At 46.8% G+C, this 27,498-nt stretch overlaps 1 protein-coding gene across 11 annotated transcripts in view; it reads right to left on the bottom strand.

The window, feature by feature from the left end:
- AGAP1 (ArfGAP with GTPase domain, ankyrin repeat and PH domain 1) overlaps positions 1-27,498 on the bottom strand; it is a 520,173-nt gene that overhangs the window by 235,473 nt on the left and 257,202 nt on the right. For all 11 annotated transcript variants that reach the window (XM_047721458.1, XM_047721459.1, XM_047721460.1 and 8 more), the window contains one exon: positions 25,546-25,638. In XM_047721458.1, the coding sequence (XP_047577414.1) occupies positions 25,546-25,638 (93 nt within the window). The remainder of the gene's footprint in view (positions 1-25,545; positions 25,639-27,498) is intronic.

Here is a 27,498-nt window from a genome sequence, read left to right as displayed (position 1 = left end):
AAAACTTTCACTTATACATACATGTGTGCATATATATCCTGATACAGTCACACAGAAGATCTGTTTCTTAGTAGGTGTTGTTGTCAATGAAGTCTGAAACATCTGGTAAAAAGAGGGCTAACTTTGTGGTGGCTTTTGTAATTATAAGAACATAGGAACATGGCCAAAATGAGCTTATACAGTTACCTGCTCTAATTATATTCTGGAATGTTGAATGCACATAAAAATGTGATGTGAGAATCAAGTCACAAATTCCCTCTGAGAGGGAACTCATTTGACAAAGTAAAGGGATGTGGTGCCAGCAGGGCCCCTTCCATAGCTAGCTCCAGCACCTGCATCCCCAGGAAACCTGGACATCAATCAGTTCTGGCACACCGTGGTGCTCGGCCTTCAGGGCTGTGGCCCTAGCTCTTGAGACCACAGGCCTTTCTGCCTAGCCCCTGAGACAAAGCCTTCATGGGACCATGGGGCACAGGAAGTCACCTCCCTATGCAAGGCCAATCTCCCCTCTGCCTAGACACTCCTATGTTTGTTCAGCCACCAGACTCCTAGAGACCAGGTTTCTGCGGACTCTGCCCAAATATCACTTCAGCCAAGGTATGGAGACTCTGGAAGGCCAAAGCCACAGGGGCTGTGTCCGGACCCTGACCCCAAGAGGGGCCTAGAAGACTCCAGCTTCACACATCCCTGTCATCTTGGCCATTTCGCCCAGTGTGAGCCCACAATGCTGGTCCCCCGGGTGCCGGACCCGGCACTTATGACCTGGGGGACCTTGGGCAAGTGACATCGCCTAGTACAGCGACCTCGGGGCTCTATAAGACCATATGACAGAAGTAAACTGGCTCCAGCACCAGGCCTACAGCAAGTTCTCCATAAGCACTGGTGAGGAGTGCGACCTCTAGCTCTCTCACTTTCTCCTTGTTTTAGCCCCTTGCAAACTGACCACCTTCCTCATCACTGGCACACTCCCACCTCCCAGGGACAGAAGGAAGGGATGGGGCAGCACTGGCTTCACTCCCCAAGGTCACCCACAAACCATTCCTCCTCCATTCCCCTAGAAGAGCCGTTCTCCTGACAGATTTTGAAGCTTAGTTCAAAACCTGCAGAAGTAACCTGAAGGAGTATGGCACGGATCCTGCTAACGGGACAGAAGACAAAGTTCCCGAGGCACTGAAAGTTTACAGAACATGAAAAAGATGACATTCGGATCAGCAGAAAATGGCTCAACTTCTCAATTGATGAAAGCTTAAGTAGCTGAAAGCATCAAGCAGCCCAACAGTAAAAGGATGCAGTTCCAGAACTTGGGGGGAGAGAAGACCTTTAAAACATAATTAATAAAGGAGGAAAAAAAGATTAAGAAGATCTGACTCTAAAATTTTGGAAAAACTTGTCCATGTCAAAAATTACTGTAAATAAAACTGAAGCCAAAAGGTAAATGAGGAAAATGTGTAATGTATCTAGAGCAAATGGCTAATGTGCCTACTGAATAGTGAATTAACAGGCCAATGATGAGAATACCAGTAGAAAAATGAGCTAACAATTGAACAGGTACTTCACACACAAACAATACAGGTAGCCAATAAAAATAATTTTTAGAACTAATAATAAAGGAAGTGTGTATTTTTTAAACAGGAAAACGTAATTCTAAAAAACTCCATAAAACTCATTAAGATTTAAAAACACATACATAAAATACCCAAATGTAGAAAAGAGTATATAGAAACATTGCTCGTAAAAGAGTGAATTTTTTTTTCTTCTGGAGAACAATTTGGAAATGTATCTAAAAGATTTAAAATTCTTATGCCCTTTGGCTAATCAAGACTGTGGGTGGAGATTTATGCTAGGGAAGTTGGAGAGAAAGTGGGAATGAACCAGGGGTGTGAATGGAGCTAAGGAGAATGTGCCTCAAAGATGCCTCCGGGGCTCAAAGACTGGAAACCAGAAGCAGGTTCCAAAGGGCCCATACAGCGTGCTCTCATTTTATAAATATACTTACAGACACATCAGTTACTCTTCCAACTATTCATTCGAGAAATGTTTATTGAGCATCTACTATGGTATTAACCATCACCAAGAGTCAAGATTCCTTCCCAGAGCAGATGGGACCCAGAGCAGATGGGACCAACCAGGGTGACACAGGTGGTCTGTGGGGGCCAGGTGACAGGAGGGAATCTGCAAAAGCATGGGGGATGGGGAGCAAGAGGACCTTTGGGGATTGGGGTGGGCAGGATGGAAAAGGGTTCCAGAGACCATGAACTAGATAGAACAGGAGTCCGAAATAATGTGGTAATCACTGTTAGCACAAGACTTAGCATCATGAGTGACTGTTTTTTCTTTTTGTCCATGCATATTTTCTAATTTTGATACAATGAGCATGTATTACTTTCGGGGTTTTTTGTGGTTTGCTAAACAATTCCATCCAGCCCCTCTGGAGCTACCCCATCCTAGCCATCTGTGGCTCCTCCCCATGCTCAAGGGAGCCTCTTCTCCACCTCCCTCCCCAGGCATCAGGTCTTCCTTGTAGCTCCAAGTCCTGACCTGCAACCCCCCGACACTTCCTGGCCTCCCTCAGTCTTGCAGGCTCACACAGTGCTCCTGCTGACACCCCCACCCTGGCTGCAGGCCAAGGGTCCTTCTACAGTGCTGTCCTAGCTGAGACTCTCTGTACTCAGCAGCCTGCCTACTAAATGCAGCAATTCTTCCACCCACTCTCCAAAGACACCTGCTCTTAGCTCTCTTGTTCCTTTCCAGTCAGTTCCCCAGCCCGCCGGCACCCCAGCCTCATAACCCTGCAAGCACATCCATGCCTCAAGAATTGGATGTAACACTGTCTCAGCCCAAGAAGATCCTGCCTTTTGGGAGGGGGGCAACTTCCCATACTACGCCCATGAGAAAGTAGGGAGAGCCAGCTTCCCCAAGGCTCAGATAGACTTGGTCTGCACATGGTTACTCTAGACAATGAACACAGAAGCCAAGTGGCAACTGGTTACTCCCCAGCTGTTAGTTACCGATGTTGACAGTAACACGAGACAGGGAGAATTATTACTCATAGGAACTTCTGCACATTCCTAAATGCTTATTAATTAGAATTAAGTTTAGAATGCCTATAATATATAACTTATAAAATGTTTCACCTACTCTAAACATAACACGATAAAGTACTTATAAGAATTACCCATGCTTCTGAGCAATTATGTAATCAAGAGTTGATGATTTTGAGGGTGCATTTACATACAGTGTATACTGACTGAAATGTATGCAAGAATTCTAACCGCTAAAGAAAAGATCAACAAAACGCTACCGGCAAACCAAACAAGTCCAACATCCCAGTGAAAGGGGCACCTCGATACTCACGGCCAGGAACACTACAGGGTAATTATTAGAAAGGAGAGTAGAAGTGATCAAGAGAATGAGAAGGCAAGCCACAGGCTGGGAGAAAGTACTCTATGTCAGACACGTCTGGAAAAGGAATGTCATCTAAAATGTAAAAAAAATTTTTTAAACTCAACAATAAAAAAACAACCGAACTGAAAAGTGAGATCTGAACAGAACCTCACCAAGGCAGACAAACAGATGGCAAACAAGCATAAGAAAGGGTGCCTGGCATCATGAGTCACTAAGGAATTGCAAATTAAAACAATGAGACACCGCTCCACACTTACCAGAACGGCTCAAATCTGAAACACTGCCCACACCAAATGCTGGCGAGGATGTGGAGCCACAGGAACTCTCAATGATGGCTGGTGGGGCTGCAGTGTGGTACGGGCATGTGGGAAGGCCAGCTGGAAGTTTCTGACTAAACTAAAATTATTCTTACCATGCAATCTATCAACCACACCCTGGTATTGACTCAAATGAGTGACAACTTACATCCACACCCTAGGCTGCACACAAGTGCTTATCAAATCAGCTTTACTCAAGGTGCCAAAACTTGGAAGCAACCACAATGTCCTTCAATAGATGAATGGATAAACAGACTGTGTTATGTCCAGGCAATGCAATAGAATTTGGCACTAAAAAGAAATGAGCTTTCAAGCCATAAAGACCTAGAGGAACCTTAAATGCATATTACTAAGTGAAAGAACCAACTTTGAAAAAGCAACATGCTTTATGATTCCAACTATATGATACATAGTTCTGGAAAAGGCAAAAAGTATAGTCACTATAAAAAGGTCAGTGGTGTCCAGCGGTGGGGAAGGAGAGATGAGCAGACAGAGCACAGCGGATTTTCAGGGCAGTGAAACCATTCAGTAGGATCCCGTAACAACAGACACATGTCACCATACACTTGTCCAAACTCAAAGAACGTGCACACGAAGGGAGACCCTAACAGAAACTGTGAGCTGTGGGTGGTAACGGTGGGCCAGCCAGTACAGGCATGTACTGCTGTGGCAGGACTTTTTGTCCTTTCTGCTTATCTTGCTGCGAACCTAAAACCATCCTATAAGTGTATTTGTGATGATGAAGAATAGGAAGTGGAGGAGGAGGAAGGGAAGGAGGCCAGGGCCAATCAAGTTAAAGCCGGGCTGTGAGCCCCCACCAGGTCGAATCAGCACGAGGAGCATCCAAGAGGTACCAGCACCCCCATGAGTCCTGCGGCAGGTCCCTGGGCCTCGATACATCCTGTCATTGGATGTGACGCCAGCTTCACACGAATGCTTTGGGACTCACCTGCTGGGGATACCTGGTGCCATTATCACTGCCCACTGACATCTCATCGAGTCCCCAGCCCTGTGGGGTTGTGGACAGGGACTGAGAGTAAGAGCTGCCCACTGGATTCATGGAGAGGTGTGTCTGGAATCCGACAGCTGGCAAACGATGAAAACGCCCAAGGAAGAAATGATCTGTGGGCACACTGCTGAACTGCTGTGAGGTGAGTGGTGCAGGACAGCTTGTGAACACAGGGGCGACACCCACAGGCTTGCCTGGGACCTCACCCCGGCCCAACACAGTTCCCCAGAAGGAAGCCCTAGTCCCTCTGACTTCCAAAGCTTATGGGGAAGAATGTCCATCTTTCTGAACAGTCATCTTCCCCAGTCTGCGCCACCCTGAGGAGAGGAGACTGTTGTGGGCTTTCCAAATTATGGGACGTTCACTGAAAGGAATCATTTGAGAGGAAGACAACGAGCATGTCTGCTGTCTTGATGCCCTTCCAGGCAGAGGTCTCCTGGCCTTGCTCTGACTGGGCCTGACGGCATGTGTTTCCCCACAAGGATTACTCACATGCAGAGAAAAGTCAATGCACTAAAGAATTAAGCAGCCTGCAAAATGAGCAAGACAGGAAACAACATGTGTTGGAGAGGATGTGGAGAAAGGGGAACCCTCTTACACTGTTGGTGGGAATGCAAGTTGGTGCAGCCACTTTGGAGAACAGTGTGCAGATTCCTCAAGAAATTAAAAATAGAGCTTCCCTATGACCCTGCAATTGCACTACTGGGTATTTACCCCAAAGACACAGATGTAGTGAAAAGAAGGGCCATCTGTACCCCAATGTTTATAGCAGCAATGGCCACGGTCACCAAACTGTGGAAAGAACCAAGATGCCCTTCAAGGGACGAATGGATAAGGCAGATGTGGTCCATATACACTATGGAGTATTATGCCTCCCTCAGAAAGGATGAATACCCAACTTTTGTAGCAACATGGATGGGACTGGAAGAGATTATGCTGAGTGAAATAAGTCAAGCAGAGAGAGTCAGTTATCATATGGTTTCACTTATTTGTGGAGCATAACAAATAGCATGGAAGACATGGGGAGCTGGAGAGGAGAAGGGAGTTGAGGGAAATTGAAAGGGGAGGTGAACCATGAGAGACTATGGACTCTGAAAAACAACCTGAGGGTATTGAAGGGGTGGGGGGTGGGAGGTTGAGGGAACAAGGTGGTGGGTATTAGGGAGGGCACGTATTGCATGGAGCACTGGGTGTGGTGCAAAAACAATGAATACTGTTACGCTGAAAAGAAATTTAAAAAAAATAAAAAAATAAAAAAATAAAAGAATTAAGCGGCCTGGTTCGATACAACTCATTTACTGAGCAAACCAAACCACCCAGGCCACCAAAATGGCCCAGTCCAGTCCCACCCGCCTGACATCATCACGTAAAGCTCCAAAGCCGAGGTCTCTTCTGTCCGCATCTTCCATGGGCCTCCCCACTCGGTTCTCTCTGCTCTCTCCTGGGTGGAGCCATGACGTCCTTTCTTTGGAAATTCCTGCCTTGGCTCCCTGCCTCTGTCTTCAGCAATGGTGCTCTGCCTGCCGTCCAGACTGTGTATCACCCACTCTGAGCCCTTCCTGCTGTTCCCAGAGAGAGTGTCCAGGTAGTAGTCTGTCACCATAAACTTGTCATTTCCCACATCCCCTTCCTCCTCCCCCAGAACACAATTCCTCTCCACTACATGATGTTCACGATGCCCCTCCCTCCACTCCCCTCCCAGCAGAGCGGGTCCCAGCCCTCTTGTCACATGTACCACACCCTCAGGTCCTCCTACCCACTGCATTGCAAACTCTGGAGGCCCAAAGGAGCCTCCTGTCCATCCTGCACCTGCTGTACAGCCCAGCACACAGCAGCTACCCAGCAAGGCAAGGACAGAAGTCATCATCATGCTCCAGCACCAAACTCTCATGTGGCTGGATTCCCCCAAAGAAAAGGAGGCCCAAATTACATACAGGGTCTGAAAAATGAAAAAGCATTTATCATCAACATTAAAAAAAAATCACTTTATGATAAAAAAGCTAATGTCATGATTCATCTTTGAGGAAGGGTAGGAAAACCACCATGCTGGCCCACCTGGAACATGAACAAGTTCTTGTGGGCAATCAAGTACTTGCTCGGCTAACAAGAGATCAGATGTCCGGTCATGGCCCTTTCCTGCTCAGAGTTCTTACTTGAGTTAGAACTTGGTTAAACACAGCAAGTACCTCCGTCCTAAAAAGACTTCTGCCTTTCGAAATCAAGGTGACAGACTGCCCATGCTGCCTGTGATATAAAGGACATGAAGAAAATTAATCCTTGACCAATAAAATGGAGTTCTGATAAAGGTCACAAGTGGCCCAGCTCCCCCCACTTCAGGAAATAAAATGCACAATAGCCAGGCTAGGAGCAGGGGTGACAGACGGCGGTCCTCCCCAGGCCCTACAGACAATACTGGCCAAGGATGGCCAGGCTCGGTGGGGGGGCAAGCCCTGTGGCACAATGAGCCCAGGCTCCAGAGAATGTCCTAACGCCACCCCTCATGCCCCACTCCCTGTCCCAGACATCGAAACACTATGGGAACAAAAGAAAGACTGCCTTACATTGGCCTCTTCACACCAGTCCATGAGACTGCCTCTGGAAACACTGACACCTGATCTCAAAACTGATGATCAGGGCCTTGGAGTAATGGGAGTCCCAAGAGATGTGTCTTGCAAATGAGGACACATGCTCCACCATTTCTTGGAGGCTCCAGTGCCAGGAAGAACAGCAAAGGTATTGAGTCCTGAAAAAAGGTAACTGTTATCCTGGCCTGGCCCAGCCCTGGTCAGCTGTTCCTCACCCGGTTACACCCGTGAAACATGTGGACTTGACAGTCCTGGGATGCTCTTTGGGAAACCTGCTTAGGGTGAGCAGAAGCTCCCAGAATTCTCTCCTTGACCTTTCACCACTCCACTCTTAAGGCAACATGTGCCAAAGGAAACTCACCCCTGAATCCTACCTTGAACCACACCCACCAGCTCCAGATGTATTATCAGCTAAGGCACACACTCCACTGAGCCTCTGGGGTCCTTCCAGAATACACCTGACTCCTGGGAAGTCACACAATGCCTAAGCCCAAGTAACACCATTTCCAAACTATATGACACTGAGTAACTAGCTTCACTCCTCTGAGCACTCGTTCTGTTTATAAAATGGGAATTATGCTATCATTCTTATAAGGTGGTTGTAAGAATGGAGATTTTTTTCCCACTCAATAAATATTTACCAAGTACCTACTGGTCTAGAGACTTGGAATTCCTGACCATGTGATGCTGACATTGTACTGGGCCGGCCCACTGGGGGGTAAGCCCCCGGGCCTGGAATAGGGAACAGCACCAGTGGGTTCTTATCTCATCAAAGTGTTTCCACTTCTGACAAATCTGGTGCCTGAGAAGGTACCTGAGTTATGCCCATTGCTTTCCAGAACCCCAAGAGCAAACCAGAAAACACTTGTCTCCCAAAAGCAAAATTCAGGAAGGTTATCCACACTGACCTTTCTTTGGGATATTTGTCACAATCCTGTCAAAATGCCCCACACCCTATCATTGGGACCCACAGCGGCCCAGGCAAGCATCGGTCCTGGGGAGGCCTCCTGCCCTCAGCAGGATTCTCCCAGAGCCTACCTGCTCGAAACCTCCAGCATTTTCAACTCCTACAGCTTCTCCTTATGGCCTCTCCTTCCATACACACTAGCAGTCCCCCAGCTGGCCCTCTCCTGGCGCGGGACACAGCCACTGCTGAATACCCCCAACCATTCCTGAGGCTTACTCTTCTTGAGGATTCGCACATACCTTTTAGTTCACAGGCAAATGATTTTCAAGGGAAATTCTCCATGACAAACCTTGGAAGAGTAATTCAGCGCCTCTGACAGAATGTAGTGATGGACTTATTCTCAAAGCCAGCAGCTGGTAGGACACCCACTCTTTATAGCTCACAGAGAGCATAGCCAGGGGGTCATGACTCTGGATACTCCATTCTCACCCTTCCTTTGGGGGGCTGTGGTAAAGCATCATGGCAAACTAGAGAACTTTTAAAAGTCATTGATAAGGCTCATTAATGTATCAAAATGTCACCTACTCAGTGTGAACCATTAAAAATTATTAGTACAAGTATTAGTAGAAATAGTCATTAAAGTGCAGAAATATCATGGAGAAATATTCATCACCTTGGAGCTTCACTGTCAGCCCTCACTTCCTGCTTCCAAACTCTCAGTCCTGCACGGCAGGAGATGCAGCCTATGGTCTACACCCGGGGTGCTCAGGTCAGGGCCCCAGTAAACAAGCAAGGCGAGCTTCAGTGGAACACCAACTTGGCTCCGATATTTGGAGACAATCAGCAATTTAACTAACAGAAAACATATTCCAGCATAAGATACCCTTATGAAGCAGAAAATAAATAAAAAATACAAAATAAAATAATTAGAGCTATGTCCTTCCAACCTCTCAAGGGGATACATTTCCTCTCCTCTGCAATTTGGGGAGAAGCACAACTCAAGACTACAAAATTGCCCAAGGTTGTGAAACCCCCCAATGGCCCACTTTAGGGTCAGTGATGGGACCTGGTGCTGAATTCTCCAACAAGGGAACCAACCATCCATACCACCTGAAAACTGAAAGCAGGCTGATCTAACTCCATCAAGGCTGGGAGCGTTGGGGAAGAAGGGTTAGAAAACCATTGCTTCTGGGGTTAAGCTAAATTTGGGTCATTTTTAAATAATCAGTGGAGGAAAGTGACACAGACAGGTACCTTCCCAGGAGCCTCTGTGAAGTAACTTGCAAGACAGCTAGTTCTATGAGAAAAACCTTTAAAATAAGGTAGACGGGAGCGAAGCAACGGGTAGAGAATTAGAACTAAAACCACAGTGTACGAGGATGAGGCTGGGAATGCACCTGTTAGCCTTGGTCAAGTACCACATGTGCCCAAGCAGCATCTGCTGGCAGAGACAGCACTGTGTCTTATGGGCTCTGACTAAACCATGAGAATGAGGAAAATGCCAGCCACCCCATTTTGGGCACTGAGAAGGAATGTGTCTAGCGCACAGAGCATACAGAGTATTCCTTCTCTGTCCACTGAAATCAACAACTAGCCAGATAACTCTTTCATCAAAGGGCCTGCTCGATGGGAGCCCCATTTCGCATGCGTCTTCTGTTCCCGTGTGAAGCTAAATTTGGGATGCCTTTTATTTCAGGATAAACACGGCTTTTTACTGCCACAACTTTGTACTTTTTAATAGAGATAAGGCTAAATGCAAACATTTTCCACTTTTCCTAACTGAATATAAATTTTTACTGTATATTTTTAAGAGCAGACACTGAAATGAATCAACTACTTTGAACTTAGCAAGAGCATAATGATATTTATACAGGTAGGGGATGGGGCGGGGAGGGCAACAGAAAATATAAGAGACTGGTCTAAAACTGAGGTCATTACGTTTCCACAAAGTCTTCGAGGTTCCCACTTGGGCCACAGGCACAGCCGAAAGATGAGAAATGTGTTCTTCACCATGAAAATGGGGCCAGCGTGCTGGTAGCTGTCCAAATGGGAGTCAGTTTCTTCTTTCAAAAATCCAAAAGGGGGGCGCTTGGGTGGCTCAGTGGGTTAAGCCGCTGCCTTCGGCTCAGGTCATGATCTCAGGGTCCTGGGATCGAGCCCCGCATCGGGCTCTCTGCTCAGCAGGGAGCCTGCTTCCTCCTCTCTCTCTGCCTGCCTCTCTGTCTACTTGTGATCCCTCTCTCTCTGTCAAATAAATAAATAAAATCTTAAAAAAAAAAAAATCCAAAAGGACAACAGTTTCTGCCTCCTCACAGAAGCAGCAGAAATATGTGTGTGAATCCCAGTGTTCTTTCCCGTCCGTCAGCCAGCAGCAGGGGAGGGGCCGACCCCACACAAGGAGCGGTCCCTGAGGCTCCCCCTGCCAGCCTGGGGTTCACAGTGCTCCTTTCGGACCCACACTCAATCTCGACAGGAGAAACAGGTCTCATTCTCTTCTAATATCATTTCTAGGAGCAATCTGTGCTTCTCTACAAATGGTCTTTTGTACGGTTATTCTTGCTGAATTGCAAACAATAAGACTTTCATAAATCAAGCCTGCCAAATCTGCTCCACTGTTGATAATAAAATGAGGGCTTCCATTAGGAAAAAGAAAAAAAAAAAATTAGAGAAACCGCCTCAAACACAAGACATAAAAACACACTTCCGTGTTGCTGAAATTATCCAGTCCCACGAATGCATGCACTGGTTACCTTGATGAGTGCACGTAAAACAACAATATGCTGGTTGTAGTTAAGGCAGATATTTTTTGGTTCTGCAAATATGAATGTTAGCAGTCTGATGTAAGGACGTATCTAATCTAAGTGTAAAAAATATTTTTATTGCTCTGGGAACAGTCACTGTTAACTGAATGCAACAACAAAAAGGGGGGAAAAAAGAGCATGCAGACCCAAGGGAATTACCAAATCAATTAACAAGTAATTCAGGAACTAATTTCTATATTGCCTCTTAGCACAAAATTGTATCTTTAATTTCTCCTGCGATAAGCATCTCTATGATGGTCCTAACGCACACTGCCGCTGTAAATGAGTTTACAAGGATCTCTTTTTGATTGGCTATACAACATTATTTCTTCACAGTTCAATGCTACTGTAGCCAAGTGCTCTGAAATATTTAATTATACTGGTAGCTACCAGTTACCAATTTGAGAGACCCACAGTGAGTACAGTACATTTTAAAGAACTAGTAATCAACTAATTAAAACCACAGTGAATTCCAGATACTCCAATTACAAACAACCGCTGTGGAATACACTTAGAGGGTTTCTGAAATGGGGGAAGGAGCTCTGGCAGGGGAGGCCTGGCTGTGCCATAGAGCACGGGTGCCACCAACCGAAGACCCCTCAGTATGGGCGTCGTTTGCAGCAGTGTCTGGGTGTTGCCCGTGCCTGAATTTTTACTATAACTGGGAAGTCATGCTGGAGGCTCAGCGGCAGCATGTTCTGGAAAGAGGCAAACATGGGTTTGAATCCTGTCTTTGCCTCTTCCTGGCTTTATGAACTCGGGTGCCTGAGCCCCAGCTTTCTCACCTGTAAAATGTACAAGAGAGCACACAGAGTCTCAGGGGGTTGATGGGGCCTCAGTGAGGCCATGGGATAGAGAAATGCCCCCCAAATGATTTATCCACCCCTAGGAACCAGATCCTTCCAAATGTAGTAATTTTTATTTATTCTCTTCCTCACTTTTATAATAGCTGGATCAAACAGTATGAAGCTTACAGGTTCCACTTAGGAAAAAAAGGCCACTCACATTACAACCAAGATAGATGTATACATTATTTATTTCTATATATTTTTTAAGCCCAAGGGAAAAGAAAACGCCCAGGATATGGGTGTGAATAGTGGAAGGAGCACTGGAGTGAGCATCAGAGAAGATGGGACCTGGATCCCATCACATCAGGTGCAAGCCTGGGCAAGTCACTTCACCTTCCCAGGGTTCAGTTTCTCCATGTGCAAAATGCGGATCTTTTCCAGCTTTAGAAATAGTGCGTTTGCTATGCCAGGGCTGCCTCAAGTACAGCCCAAGCACCAGCAGAACATGCTGTTTGGGCAAAAACGGGACGCTTGGAGGGAAAAACAACAAAACAAAACCCTCTTACAGTGAATTCATGAAATTCCTATATATTAACGTATCACATACACATACAAGTATATAATACATACGTACAGGTGTACCCATGTACTTATTCTCCATTCTCTAAGATAAATTATTTAAAAAACAGGTGAAATCTTAAGCAGAACTTCAATTTTCATTAAAAAAAAAAAAAAATCTGAGACCAAACCCAAGAGACCCTGGTTTGCAAACAAATCTCTGTGAAGCTTCCCTCCTGCTTTACACCAACCTGACACTGCACCCAGGCCACAGCAGTGCTCTGAGCATTCGTTGCTCTTAGGGTCTGCCAAGAACCTACAATGTGCCCACCCTTCAAGGCTCACAGCCTCTGGTTCCCCCTGAGTTTGCAAACTGCCTCTCCATTCACACCAGGTCCATTCACACTCCCAATGCTCCAGCTCCTCTGTACCCCTGGGGCTCCTTCTCAAATCTCCTATCCCTGCCTCAGGGCTCCTCCCCACCCACCCTGCCTTTAGACTCCGCCTCATCTCCAACCCCATCTAACTCCCCTCAGGCCTCCTCCCCACACCCCAACCAGGCTCCTCCTCCCCTCCTCCACCTACCCCACCCAGGACCCTTCAGCTCCTCCTCAAAGGCCCAGTAAGCTCCAAATTATCCTCACTTGCCCCTTCCCTCCAACACTGGAGGGAGGAAAGAAGCACTCACTTGACTGTTCTTAGATGGTAAACCAATGTAAGATTAAAAAAAGAAATACAGGGGCACCTGGGTGGCTCAGTGGGTTAAAGCCTCTGTCTTCAGCTCAGGTCATGATCTCAGGGTCCTGGGATTGAGCCCCGCATTGGGCTCTCTGCTCGGCAGGGAGCCTGCTTCCCCCTCTCTCTCTGCCTGCCTCTCTGCCTACTTGTGGATCTCTGTCAAATTAAAAAAAAAAAAAAAAAAAAAAAAAAGAAAGAAATACAATTGCTAGAGGGGAGGGGGGTTGGGGGATGGGGTGACTGGGCATTAAGGAGGGCACTTGAGGGTGTTGTATGCAACTGATGAACCACAGCATTCTACCCCTGAAACTAATAATATACTATATGTTAGTTAAATCCAATTTAAATGAAAATTTTAAAAACAGAAATTAAGAAAGTAAAAAGAACACTGGGACAATTTTAGTGGTCCTTTCAGGCTGTAAAATATTTTTACATTGTAGATACTACTAAAAGGCCAATAAGTATTTAAAAGTACTAGTGCACATGTAACTACTGCTCTTGAAATTTCCTTGAATAGGAGAGGCATTTCGTGGTATTTAGACTTCTAATTCACTCAGTATAAAGGAAGGGAAATTTAGCTTTGCTCTACCTACACACACACACACACACACACACACACACACACACACACACACAATGTGCACACGGCACCCAGGGCATTTTATTCAAGACAATGCACATTTATCAGAAGGAAATTGTCTTCATTTTTTAAAACCTACTTATTGAATACAATTTATATCATTAAAAATATTTTTACAGACTATCAGCATGGTTTCTAAGTATTTCCCCCAAGATATTCATCAATTCATTGTCATCAAAGGGAAAAATAATCCCTTCCGACAGAGAAATCAGGCAGACCCCCCCACTTGAACCAAATGGCCACAGTCAAAGCTACCAAGGGTAAGATACACCATTACCATGTGCCCCCTGCTGAGGGCACCAAGAAGAACAGAAGAGCCCTGTGGTTCTCCAGTCCCAAATGCATCACCTCAACCCGGGCACCAACAGCAGGTAGTGTACACCGAGGGGCACTCTGTTCTGCAGGGTTCCTGCAGCATTCCTCAAACAGCATCAAAGTCACAGGGGGTAAGACAGACCGCAGAGCAGTCTCAGGGTGCAGGTGACCAAGGGGACGAAGTGACCCCCACGCATGCACGGACCCTGGGCTACACTGGGAGATGGAGTTGGAATGAGGTTTATGGCTGAGGTGTGGTGGCTGCCATCGCTGCGCTGAGCTCAAGGGAGCAGCTGGTGTTGCGGGGGAGCTGGGCATGGGGCACGTGGAGCTCTCACTGGCTCTGCAGCTTTTGCAAAATTATTTCACAAGAAATATTAAAGAGAGTCAAAAATATTAAAGCTCTTCTTTAGCCCTACCTCATGTCTTGTGTTCCTGTTCATCCAATTTTAAACCAAATATACAATTATTTTCATGTCCTGATTATAGTTTTATGCTTTCGCTTACTGTTTTATGAACACTTTTCACACCTCTAAATAGTCTCCAAGATGAAAGTTCTAGAGGTTACCGATTCTAGCACTATTTAATGACCATCACTAATTTAATTCCTTGCTTGTTGGACATCAGTAGTTTTCAGGATTTTGATATTATAAATAATTCTGCTATGAACATTTCTGTATACTTAAAAAACTTTTCCCCTTTGTCTTGGTTAATTATTCCTTTGGGGTAAATTTCTAGCAGAGAGATTAATGGGGAAAAGTGAATAAAATTTTTTATACCCTCCAAGAACACCAGGCCAACTTTTAGTGACATAGCGATCCATTTCTAGAACTTTCTTTTTAACTTTTGCCAAAAGGATTCTATCATGCTTTGTTAGTCACAAACCTAAGTATAAAATGATTTCTAATTGTTTTAAGTTTCCAAAGCTTTTTAGACATCCACAAGAAAAACCAAATATCCACCCATGTTTATTTGTTTTTCATTTCCAAACCATCTCTTCTAGGTCACTTATAGCCCCAGCAGTATATCTATGTAGCAGATATATTTATATATTTCCATAAAACTTAATGTATAGTAAAAACCACATCAATCATTTTTCCAAAATAACTGAGAACACACATACTCCTGTTTTTAGCACTAATCACAATCACAAAGGCTCTGGCTGATACAGAATGAAGAATGGGGTAAAAATCTGGCAATTAAAAAAATAGCCCACTGTTTCTAAAATTTGCAGGTTTGACATGAAACAATTCTTATAAACAAAGTTACATAGTGAAGATATTTACTTAAATGGAATTTCTAATGTATGAATATTGAAAAGTTCAGAACTTTTAGAAGAAACCAGTTTTCACAAATGATTTTGGTCACGGACGATGGTTTGATTCTTTGACAGTTAAAAAATGTACCTCTTCTCTTTTACCTAAATACAGTATTCTATGTACATGAAATAGAGTTCAGTGTAAAGAACACTGAATTAAAATTTATTCCATTTTTCAAAATATAACATTACTTCATCTATGACCACTGTTTGCCTCCCTACTTGACATGGCAGGGGAGGAGCTCTGCCAGCGAGCACCCCTCCAGGAACATGAGAGCACATGGCAGTGGGCGGGGGGATGTGGATGCACGAAGGAAGCACGTGCTGATGAGCGTCAGACAAGATGGCAGCAGGATCCCAAGACTTGATGGAATGTCCTGGGAAGGGGGAAGGGGAAAGACACCACACCTATTTGAGGACAAGGTAAGATTTTTCTGGAACAGAAGGCATTTGACTTGGGCCCCAAAGACAGGAAGATTATGACAAGCACAGATTAAAGGGACCAGTATCAGCCAGAGCTAGGAGCCACGCATGCCCCATGTGGCTAGTTCAGGTCAAAATCTCTCATGAGACAGCCCTGACCGTCTGGCCAACCTCTGGGCTGTGAGGCACACTGCCACATTGGTACCACGGTCAGTCCGGGTGCCAGACAGCACAGGGTTGTTGAGGATGGCCCCACAGGACACATGGAACCCCATGAGGAGAGAACATCATTTACATGATTTTTGATCTGGTGTGGAAAAGATGGCCATTGTAAGCACGGATAAAATCGGGGAATGGGGCATGGAAAACTTTTCTAGAAACACACTAAGACTCTTCCATTTGAATCCCAGCTCTGACACTGGTTAGTGTGGGAACCTCATCTGCTGGAGGACTTAATCCCACTGAACCCTGGATTTCTCATCTCCCATTGGCAGAAGCTGTGCCCTAGCTTGACAGAGAATTAAATAAGTTCGTAGGATTGAAGCATCTAATAGTAACAGGCACCGAGGAAAGGGGGGCCAGCACTGCTATGATAAATATAACACAATCACCATCTGGTTCATTGTGCAGACTTTTTAAGCAGACGGAAATGTGAGCAAGTAAGTACAGTGGGGTGTAGGTCTCCCTGAATTGGGGAAGACAAGGTTTGGGAAGGCCCTGAGGAATTAGTAGTATTTTTTTTTTTTAATGTGTCTCTTTTCCCAGTCTACAAACATACTTATGCTACTAGGTACTTCATAAAAGGATCTAACTAGGAACATATTTCCCATGCCCGAGCCCTTCCCATGTCCGTTTTATACAATTTCACCAAATATCTACATATGTTATTATAGCATCAGCTTTGATACCAAGGGTTTAAAGACCTGGCCATCAGTAAGTCAGTTGGAAATAAGTCCCCTTGTGAGATGCAGGAAAGGAAAGGATGTTTTTGCTGCTCAAAATTATCTGATAAAAGCATCACTGTCTGGGGCACCTGGGTGGTTCAGTTGGTTAAATGTCTGCCTTCAGCTCACGTCATGATCCCAGGGTCCTGGGATCGAGTCCTGCATCAGGCTCCCTGCTCATCAGGGAGCCTGCTTCTCCCTCTGCTGCTCCCCCTGCTTGTGCTCTCTCTCTCTCAAATAAAATCTTAAAAAAAAAAAAAAACCCAACAACAAAAAGACCCAAAGCATCATGGTCTGATGTCTTTCCTGAGACAGGGACTGGAAAGACTCACAAGGTCACCTTCTCTAGAATTTTGGGCTAAAGGCTCTGGAGCAAGCACAGGTACAAGCCTGCTGAGGACAGAGGGCCTACACAGGGGCTACGGAGCGCCCGGGATGCCCGGGGCACAAGTAAAGCTGGGGTAAAGTAAAGTAAAGCCTGGGATGCCCAGGGCACAAGTAAAGCTGGTAAAGCTGGGGGCCCATCTCCATTTTTTGGAAAAGGGTCTGGTCCAGCAGCCAAATGCCCCAGAGTTCCACTGCTGCTGTTTTTATGTAGAACTTAGATTTCTAACAGCCGGTGTGATTCTTCCTGCAGGAGGAGAGGTGCTCACTCATTCTCTAAACTTCCTATTCACAAAGGACAAAAGCCAGCTTGGGAGAGGTCCTAGTCCATGTTCTATGTTCTTACACATGGAAAAATAAGAGTCCTCCATCAGGAACAGCTTGATGGAGCAGAAGTGAAATGAGGTTGTGATGTGCTATGATTTTCTCAGGCATCTTGGTAGACTTTGGTTTGCAGGTAGTATCTGCAAACCTGTGGCCCATGAGTGCAGCCTTATGGCCCCTCATCACCTTCACGGTGAGGTCCCTGTGCTCCTGCCACACCTCTCCTTCAATAATGACATGTGTTCTCTGGATGTCTTCTCCTCTACCTGCAATAAACTGATAAAACACTGCACTGTGCCTTTACCGCAGTGACAGGTTAGGTAATTTGTGGACACAATGGATTTTTTTTTTTTGCTTTTGCTTTTCTGGAAGGCTAGAAGGGAAGACATGTGCAGGATGAACCCCAGGACTGTAAGCACTTGCTGAATAAACACGCTTTTCCTGGCCATTCCAGCTACAGGCCTGACACGTGCCCACGGTCCTGAGGAGCCACCTTCGCCAGGGAAAGGGCCCACTGAAACCATAGATTATTGCAGCTTTTATTTTAGAACGACCTGAAGGGTCTCTACTGCCTTAACTTATAAAATGTGCTGCATAGAGAGGGCGCTCCAGGCTTCGTGAAAGGATGTGTTCCCACAAGGCTTACTTCAAATTCTCACTTTATTGGAAGTTAGGAGGATTTAGGTCAAAACCTTCAAATCAGAATATTTTGACTACTCTATGTTTATTAACCAGTACATGGAGTTTTTTCGAACTCCCAAAGTAGGTTCTTTGAATTCTCAAACATGTGCACAGGAACACAGTGGCCTTAACTTGTAATGTCCGGAAGGCCTAAGGCAGAAGACTGTTACAGGAGACAGCTGCGGGTGTCCCTTACCGTCACACACACACTCGACCTTGTGCCCCAGCTCTGTTATTAATCAGTCCCACGTTACAAGCTGAATTACGTGCCCCCCAAATCCAGATGCTGGAGCCCTCACTCCCAGTGTGACCATACTTGGAGACAGGGCCCTTAAAGAAGTAATTAAGGTGAACTGAGGTCAGAAGGGCGGGCCCCCTTCCAAGATGACTGGTGTTGGGGAAGAGAGGAATAGACGCCAGGACCCCTTCCACCCAGAAGCCATGTGAGGGCAGAGTGGGAAGGCAGCCACACCAAGCCAGGGGGAGTCCTCATCGGAAACTGCTCCTGCTAACACCTTGAGCCTACACTTCCAGTCTCTAGAAACCAGTGTTGCCGAAGGCCCTGGTCTGCGGTTCTGTTAGGGCAGCTCTCGCTGATGGATGTGCTGTGTGACGCTGGGCAAGCTCCCTTTTCTTGAACCCTCCCTTCCTCATCTGCTAAATGGGAGGCAATCTCTGGCGCATAAACAGGAAGTGTTGGCAACTGCTGACACTCTGAGGGATTGTAATTACCCCTAGGGGATAAAACAGCAGGAGGGAAGAAACCCTTGGATTAGGGAGATCAGTGGCCAAGGGCTGCTCTCCAAAGGAAAGGCTGCTCTGGTCCTCAGAGACACTGCCCTGCAGGAGCTGTCCCTTGGGGAGATGGAGCCCTGAGCTCTAGACTGTCTCAGTCTCATACCCCCAAACTGCCACGTTGTGGAGACATGGCATGGCGCCTCCCCACCCCCGCCCCGGCTGACTCTGAGAAACCAACAACCCTCCCAACACCCCCTCAAGGCCGGCCAGACCCTTTGGCCACAGGACACCCCAGCCTTTCCAGGCTGCCCTCCTCACACCCTCTTTCAGCACCAGTCCTTCCCACCTGCCTTGGGCAGCCGCCTCTGCCTGTCCCCCACCTCCACTTCCTTCTCCCTGCTCACCCCACACCTTTCCAGCTCAGGAGAATCTACCGTTCCTCAGCTCCTGGGGCTCCCAGGATCCCTGCCACATAGCTCCACTCCATCATTTGTCCGCCCCAGTCCTGGAGGACACAGGGTGGGGTCTGGGCCCTGGCTGGCTCGTAGACTCTTCTGAGCAGGGTACCCAGAGCACAGCTGTGCAGGAAGAGCACACGACTGTTCCAAGCTGATCGTGTCTGATAGGAAATAACACCCGGAAAAAAAACCGTCTTGATTCATCTGGACAAAAATAAACTCTGGTGATTCATGCCAGTGCTGGCTTTGGGGAACTTTCCTCTATTTGTGCATGAACTTGTGCTGCTGAGCTCGTGGGGAATTGGGCTTCACCATCAGTGCTGAACTTTTCAAGAAAATAAACAACATTTTGCTGAAATGAATCACTTAGTCAGTTATTATCCCAGCTCCTGGATTATGGATCCACAGAGGACACATCATGTCTGCACGGCAGTTTACAGTGTACCAAGCACCTGAGTGCACACACCGCTCTGTGTCACTTCCCTGCAGCCCGGGACTAAGGGGAGTCGCATTTCAAATTAATTCGCAGATTTATATTTAAATGATGGGTTCTGTATTTTTGTTAACATAATCTTTTTAGGCATTTTTGTTTAGACCACCCTGTTGTCCACTCGTGCAGCCAAAGGGGTCTGGGGGTGGCGGGGTGTGTGTCCTCTTCCGTCCAAGATGGATGGCGGTCAATTCCTACCCAGGCATCCAGAAAGTCTGAGTGGTTTTTCCAATGACAGTCTGATATTTGAGGAGTCAAATTAAAAGCATGTGATGCACCCACCTGACCCATTAAATTAATAATTGTAATTGGCTGAGTCTGTCGTGAACCAGGCCAGATGCAACACTCTCAGGGAGTTGTTCACCCAAGTGAGGTAAATTAGCTTTCAGGGCACTGGGGTCCACGTCAGTAAATTATCTGCTTCTGGGGAACTAAATGGGCCCCCGATGCCCGGGCAGAGCTGATTTGCCACATGGGTGAACAGCGGATTCTCAGGGCCACCTCTTGCTCACCTTGGTCCCTCTGTGGTCAGGCCTGACAGACAGGAGCCGCAGCGCTGACGCCTTGCAGGCGCCATGCATGTGGCTGGATGGACCTGGGTGGCTTCTGCTGCACTCCCGGGAGGAAGAGTGCGGCCACTCTCTCTCTCTCCCAACCCCCCCAGAAGTTTCAGCCCACTCTTCAATTCTGCTTCCTGCACAAGAGCACTGGCCGGCAGCTGACCGACCAACTGTGACTGGTGTCAAACCTGGAGATGTTAAAGTGAGCGGCATTAGGTGGCTTTTATTCTGCCAGCACCACACAATCCACCCCCTCAGGCCGATCCCAGGTACCAGACAACATGGGTCAGTGGCCTGCAGCAGGCTGACCAAAAGGATTAACTCCAGAGGTGCCTTTCACTTAATTGACAATTGCTTCTTTCTACTCAGCTGAGAATCAAAACCGCACATGGCTTCAAACGGTTCCCAGGCCCGGTGGTGGAGTGCTACTGGAAAGTTCCATGCAGGTCGGCCCTTCCACGAGAGCTTGGGGAGGGTTTCCTGGTGGCTTCAGGTGGCTGTTGAAAAGTGCTCTCCTACTGAGGGGACCATGATATCCAGCTTCAAGGTCAAAATTAAGACTTAAAGTCAGGTGTTTGGAGGACATTTCATGGTTTTGATGTCTCCCTGGGGCACCCATCCCAAACCTGTGTTGACCTAGGCCTATGGCGCTACCTCGCAGGCCCACACACCGGGAAAGTGCTCAGCTGGACTCACAGTGCGAGGACCAATGGCCTGGGAACTCCTGGGTGAGCAGGACAGCGGCTTCCAGGCACAGGCTACCCACACAGGCCTCTCTGCCTGCCTCTCTTCAAAGTCCACAGAGACCAGTTTCTCTCAAAAGATCCAGTTGATGAAGCAGATTAAAAAAAAAAAAAAAAAAAAAACAACTTCTGAAAGCAGGAAGTAGATGTTTTGCTCATAAATCTCTAAAAGTTCATGGTGAGGCCTGATGGCACTTGAGAGCTTGAAAACGCAAACCAGCAGGCAAGGGACCCAGAGAGATGACTGAGACAGGCCCAAGGGGGCCCGCCTGAGGGGTCTGCACTGACGGGCAGGGGTCTCTGCCGCAGCCCATCCACCTCCAGAGCCTCTCGTTCCTGACCAGCCCCAGGAGGCCTGCTGCCCCCCAGGCCCACGGCGCACGTGCGAAGGTGGGTAATGCTGGGTAGACACCGCTGGCCTGTCTCAAGGGGGAACACCAGACTCCCACATGGCAGTATGATGAAGCAAAGACAGTGTTTCTTACTCTCATTCTTCAAAGTCCTGCAGGAGACAACATACTCTCTCCAAGCATTTAGTGATCTCGCATGTTTGCCTCACCAAGTGAAATATGTATTCTCAATGACGGAAGCATGATAAGAAAAGCCGACCAAGATTTCAAAGATTCAAAAACACCCCAGTGCTTGTTAGGAAGCGGGAGGCGAGGTGAGGCCATCAGGTCTGTTTCTGCAGAGTGAGCGCGGCAGGGGCGGGAGGAGGCCAGGCTCTGGCCGGGAGTCTGCCGGGAGGGGGAGAGGCCAGGGCTGAGGCTGTGTATCCGTACTATAATATAGAGATTAAAAAATGCCAAAGGGAAAGAAAGAAAGGAGAGCACACAGCTGCCGTCCCCCAAACAGACCTCCCATCTGCCACCCACGATTTGCATGTCACCTTCTCCAGGCTCATTTGTACTTCATTAACTGCCATTGACTTAACAAGATTTATGCAAATGACACCATAGGAGCTCCCTAACTCCCACTGCAATCAAGTGATTATGTATGTACAACTCTCCACAGCAATGAAAAATTAATACGTGACAAGCCCACTCGCCGCTGAGCTGGGCCTCTGGCTTTTTTTTATTTTTCTTGCTTTGCTTTTTAATTTTTATTCGAACAGACCTTATCTTATTAGTTTAAAAAAAAAAAAAAAAAAGAAGGAAAAATAGAACCCTCTGACCCAATTCTCCTCTAAGGTCCCAGAAAGGACAAAAAAAGAAATCGTGCAGGTCCGAAAAATGAAATTATTTTGCAGAAAATCAGTCATACTCTTGATGAGGAATCTTTAACTGGGGGGAAAGGAGAAGAGATGAAATCCTTGTCTAGCATGCTCCAGCTAGCTCCCACACTGGGGGAAGAGGCCTCTATTCTCAAAATGAACGAGCTGCAGAATGTGAGCAAAGTGTGGTTAAAATAATCCGCTGGAACACAATCTGGACAAATGCGAGTCTAGTGGCAGAGCGTGGTGAAGACCACCTTGCTCGTACCCTAAACCAGCTGCTACAAGATTCCTGTATGGAGTGGGAAGAAAGAGTTTGCAATGATCAAAAATACTGGCTGGTCCTAAACCCGTCACCATCACCAGCCCCATGGGGGGGGTCACTGAGATTCCAGGACGGTTTCTTTGCCGTGGGGTGACTGGCCTAGAAACTGGGATATGGGGCTCCCATGCCCAGACCAAGTCTTGAACGTGGCTGTGTGGCAAGGCCAAGGGCCTGCACTGGGGAGAAGGGTGGGGTAGCAAATGAAACCATGGCAGGGCAAAGGGAGACCTTCCACGCCTGGAGCATGTGAGAGTGGTGGCGTGGTCCCCAGACAAATGTGGGGACCGTCTTAGAAGTTTCTTCTACATAGGCGGAAGGTATCTGTCTGAGGTCAGGGCTCACCTGTTTTACTTAAAACACACAACTTTGCTTTCTGAGCTTTCCGAAGGCTCTCCCCCAACCAGCTGTGGAGAAAGCACAGGCACTGGGGCGAGGGGCTGGCGTCTGGATCCTGGCCCCATCACTTCCCTAAGTGGCTTGGTGGGGAGTGCTCGCACTGCCCGGGGTTTCATTTAAAGCAAGGATAGTACAGCTACACCTGTGGCGGTGTGGGGGGTTCAAGGGGACACTATATGAGCACTTAACCAATATTAAGGACTCATCTAACTGTTCGTTCCCTTGACAAGAGGTCTGGAGAGCATCTAGAAAGAACATGCCAGCACCTGGCTCCTTCCTCTGCAGTCTTGCTCCTCATTTCTGCTGGCTGAAGTCACTGTGCGGAAAGGGTTAGGAATTCAGAGGGTCTCTAATGATCTCGGATCCTTTACAAACACAACACACACAGGCATGTGAGATAAATCTGTAGGACCGGCTATAAACCCACATCAGTCCCTGTGACCCAAAGACAGGCTCCAACAAAGGTGCCCTGAGCATGACTAACTGGAAAATCCTGTTTTGCTGGAATTTTAAAAAATTCTCTCTGGAATCTCCACATCCCAGTGTTTCAAGGGGCTCTGATTATCATCCAAGGCCCATTTCACAGATGAGGAATCTGAGGACTGGAAGCTTCTGCCACAGGGGGACTCTGATCTGACAGGTGTGTACTTCTAGGAAGGAGCCGTCCTGGCAGCCATGAGGGACAAGGATCTGAGCACGCTCTTGAACCATGACTCATCGGGAAATCAGACCATGATTTAGATTTCGACGACATTATTTAGAACATTCACAACTGAAAGGCTTCCAAAGACTGGATAATACTCATTTTATGCTTGGTGGTCAACTCCAATCGGCACACAGATTGAAAACCTCGTCTGTATGGCGGGCCCCCTCTGCAGATGAGCAGGGTACAAACTGAGTGAAGGTTCCAATTACGCCAGGGGCCTGCCCAGCCCGTGTGGAGGGCGGCACCCCCCCAACAGACAAGAAGCGTGAATCAAGGAAATGGTCGAGAATTAAGTTTTAATATTCCCAAAAGGAAAAGTCCCAGGACCCATTTTTTAAATGAGAGAAAAGGAGTTAAATGATATGAAAAGGAGTTTCATAATCCTACTTGGAACAAAATCAACAGAAAAATCACGCATTAAAATCACCTCCTGTAGACAGCTCAGTGTCTAAATAAAAGCATATAAAGAAAAGAATGAGCAACGACGTGTGTGGACCTCGACAGTAACAAAACCATTTTAGAGCGTGAAGACACTGCCCGCCAGCAAAGGGGAGGGAAGAGGATTTTTCTCAATGGTGCCGGGAGCCTGACCACACATTCGTGGCCTGGGAACTGAATGTTCCCAGAGTCCCTGCTCAACCCCTATCCGACCTGTTTCCACCCGTCCGCGCGGAGGCCGCCCGGCCGCCAGCTAACGCGGCCTTCAGGCTTGCTTCAGACGGTGAAGTTGCATTTGTGCACCGACTTCTGCCCTCTGGAGGGGCGGCCGGAGCCAACCGGAGTTGCGGAAGGGCACAGGAAATGGGGTGCACGTGGAAGAGGCTGGCAAAGAGCAATCCCCCAGAGGAACAAAGTGGTTACAGCCATGTTCATAAGAGGAAGAGCTATTACCCTGCCTGCAGATTTTTTTCCCCCTCTCTCAAGCAGAATGCACTCTAAATCAATTGGACTTCTTTCACAAAGTAAAAGATGCTATTACCAGGAGCCACAGTGCTGGGTCGAAGTCTTTATTTTTATTTTCTCTGGAACTATAATAGCAAAATATGTCACGTGAACTTCCATTTTACTTGAGACATAAAGTAATTTGGTACCCGGTTTCTGGGCTAATGAAAACCTATTCCAGGCTAGCGACATAGGCCAAAACAAATGCTTGAATTCAAGTCCTGTTGTGTAATGAGGAAGTTTAATTAAGGCCCCACATTACAGCTGTAAATGTTCCTTTATATAATAAGGTCTAAATGAAACTGAACCTAATCAAAGTTACAATTCCTTCATTAGCAAATTACAAACAAGAGCGCGCAGCTGACACACCGGCTATGATTATCACAACTAATTGCCTCGTTGTTACAAACCAGCCTGAAACAGTGTTCAGATGTCCGTCTGCGAGAGCAAATTAGGGCCACATCGGGCTATTCCTGTGATCACAAGGGGCTCTTGTACGGCGATCTGATTTACCCCTGTCGACTGGCGGCCCGCGGCCCAATCAAAGCCGAGCTACAAAGGCAGCCTTTGAAGCCAGCTCAGCCTCGAAACACACTCCATATGCAGCGGGCAGACTGCACTTCATTAGATCTGTTGTCACATTTTTCCCTCTTCTTATTCTAATGATCCTATTTTAATACACACAGGAACCTCTTCTAATTGATGTCAAGTGAGTGACTTCTACATTCATCAACAGAGCACATCAAACAAACCTTGGCGCACGAGCTGGCATCATAGCAAGGAGAGGCGAGGTGTGTCTCCAGCTCCAGGAAGGGAAAAAAGGGGGAAGCGGCGTACCTGTTTAATTGGGATGGCTCGACCGCTCCCGATGCTGTCCGCGCGGCTCTCCAGGCCTTTTTTCTCTTTGTCTGGGTCACTCCCTTTCCGAGACTGCAAAGCAAAAATAAAGTTAGCATCTGGGTAAGGGCTGTGGCTCGCGGATCTGCAGGCCTGACCTTCCCCGGACTGCTTCTTCGCTCTTGCACCCAGAAGCCATGGACAACGCAGGCGCAAGCACACACAAGCCCAAGAAGCGGGCTGTCGAATACTTCGCTCCCACAAACCCATCATTTTACAGAGAATTCTCCAAACTTTGCCCCTACTTTTCCTCCGCAAAATTCCCTTTTAATTCTTTTAGACAGAGCTCAGAATTCAATCAGTAGAAACCAACGGACCGTATAGGAAAGTAACGCCCAACAGGAAAGCGCTTTCTGGGGCTGCAGCTAATCCAGCCAAAGAGAAAAGGCCTCCTTGCGGTTTGCTGGGGGAACCTACCACATGAATGTGTATGTTGAGTTAATGTCTGAAGGAGGATTTTGAAATTCTACCAACGATGGAGCGGAGCAATTTAATAGTGCACTCTTCATTCATATCAAGGTGCCATGAACTTTTTTTTTTTTTTTTTTTAAACTGCTTCTGGACAGTTAGAAAGCAGCAAAGTCTAACTACTGTTACCACACCACACCACAAAAAATAACAAAGGGGAAACAAAGTTGAAGACCTCTTTTTTGACAACACATCAGTGCTTGGGGAAAAATGAGCAGCTCTGTCTGCTAAGTTAGCAGAACTGTCTCCTGGGCGGCATTGTTGACACCGTGTGACCTGCTTGGGAGTGGGCAGGTGGCCCCGTGCCACTCAGGGAAGCCACAACCCTGAGCACAGGCGACTTCGGGAAGTGGAAGGAGCACCACAGCTCAGTCTCCATCTCCGGATGGCATGAGGAAGTGTGAGCACAATGATTTTCTGACAGATTTATTTTATTATGAGAGAAAGATCTGAAACTCGTCCTCCTTAATAACTGTGCTGACAAGTGACAACTTCACTCCATTACTTTTCAATGGGAACATTACTCACGCAATATTGAAAATGGAGAAATATTTTCATGTGCTTTTCAAATCTGAGATGATATATGAAATGAACAGACTTCGTGGTGTCCGGTGCTGCAGCGAAGAGCTAATGAAATCCAGTTTCAAAGGGGTGTGAGAGCAGCCAGGTTTTTTTCTAATATTAAAAGGGGCAGTGTTACCGGGTGTGAGAAAACTCCCTAGGATGTAAACTCAGATGTGGCACTTTGAAGAGCATGTGTGCTCATTAGGAAACAGGCCCCTTTGATGACTGTGGAAGCCGACATTTACTGAACACCTACTATGTGCTAGGCACTGCGTGCTTTTTTTCTTTAAGGTGGTAGAAAAGCCTGGAATGAGGTAATGGGAAGTGAAAAAGTAACAAACTGAAAGTTGCAGAAAAATGTAAGACAGAGTTTGTCCATTTGGGCTGGGAGGAAATAGGAAATACTGATTCCTTGTCATGAATTTCAGCTACAGGCTAGGGGCTCACTTTTCTCTTTAATTAATTCTTTAATTAGTAATGTTCAGTTAGAGCTATGAAATGGCTCTCAAGTCTCCTTTTGCTGTATCTTAGTGCACAGGCAGGTTGGCACTTGAGGTTTCCATTTGTAAAAGAAGATTTAAAGCTCCTGATGATAATATTTTAAAAAATATATATTTTTTTAAATCAATAGAGCTCATTAATGGGACTCTGGGGTTTGATGAATTCTAAATTTCCAAATTTGAAAATCCACCTTCATTATTCTCTATTAACCAGAATAATTAACAAAACAAACATAAAAAAAAATTAACATCTTCCTCAAGGCAGCACATCTGCCCCCCTAGTCCCTCTGTGCTCCAAGCCGGATGCCCGGATTTCAGGGGAGCAGGCTGCCAGAGAACCCATCTCTGTCTGATCACACAC

The sequence above is a fragment of the Lutra lutra genome, chromosome 3 (genome assembly GCF_902655055.1).
Source record: "Lutra lutra chromosome 3, mLutLut1.2, whole genome shotgun sequence".
In the NCBI taxonomy this organism is placed as follows: domain Eukaryota; kingdom Metazoa; phylum Chordata; class Mammalia; order Carnivora; family Mustelidae; genus Lutra; species Lutra lutra.
Note: the sequence above shows the minus strand (reverse complement) of the source record. Positions and strands in the feature narration are given on the sequence as shown.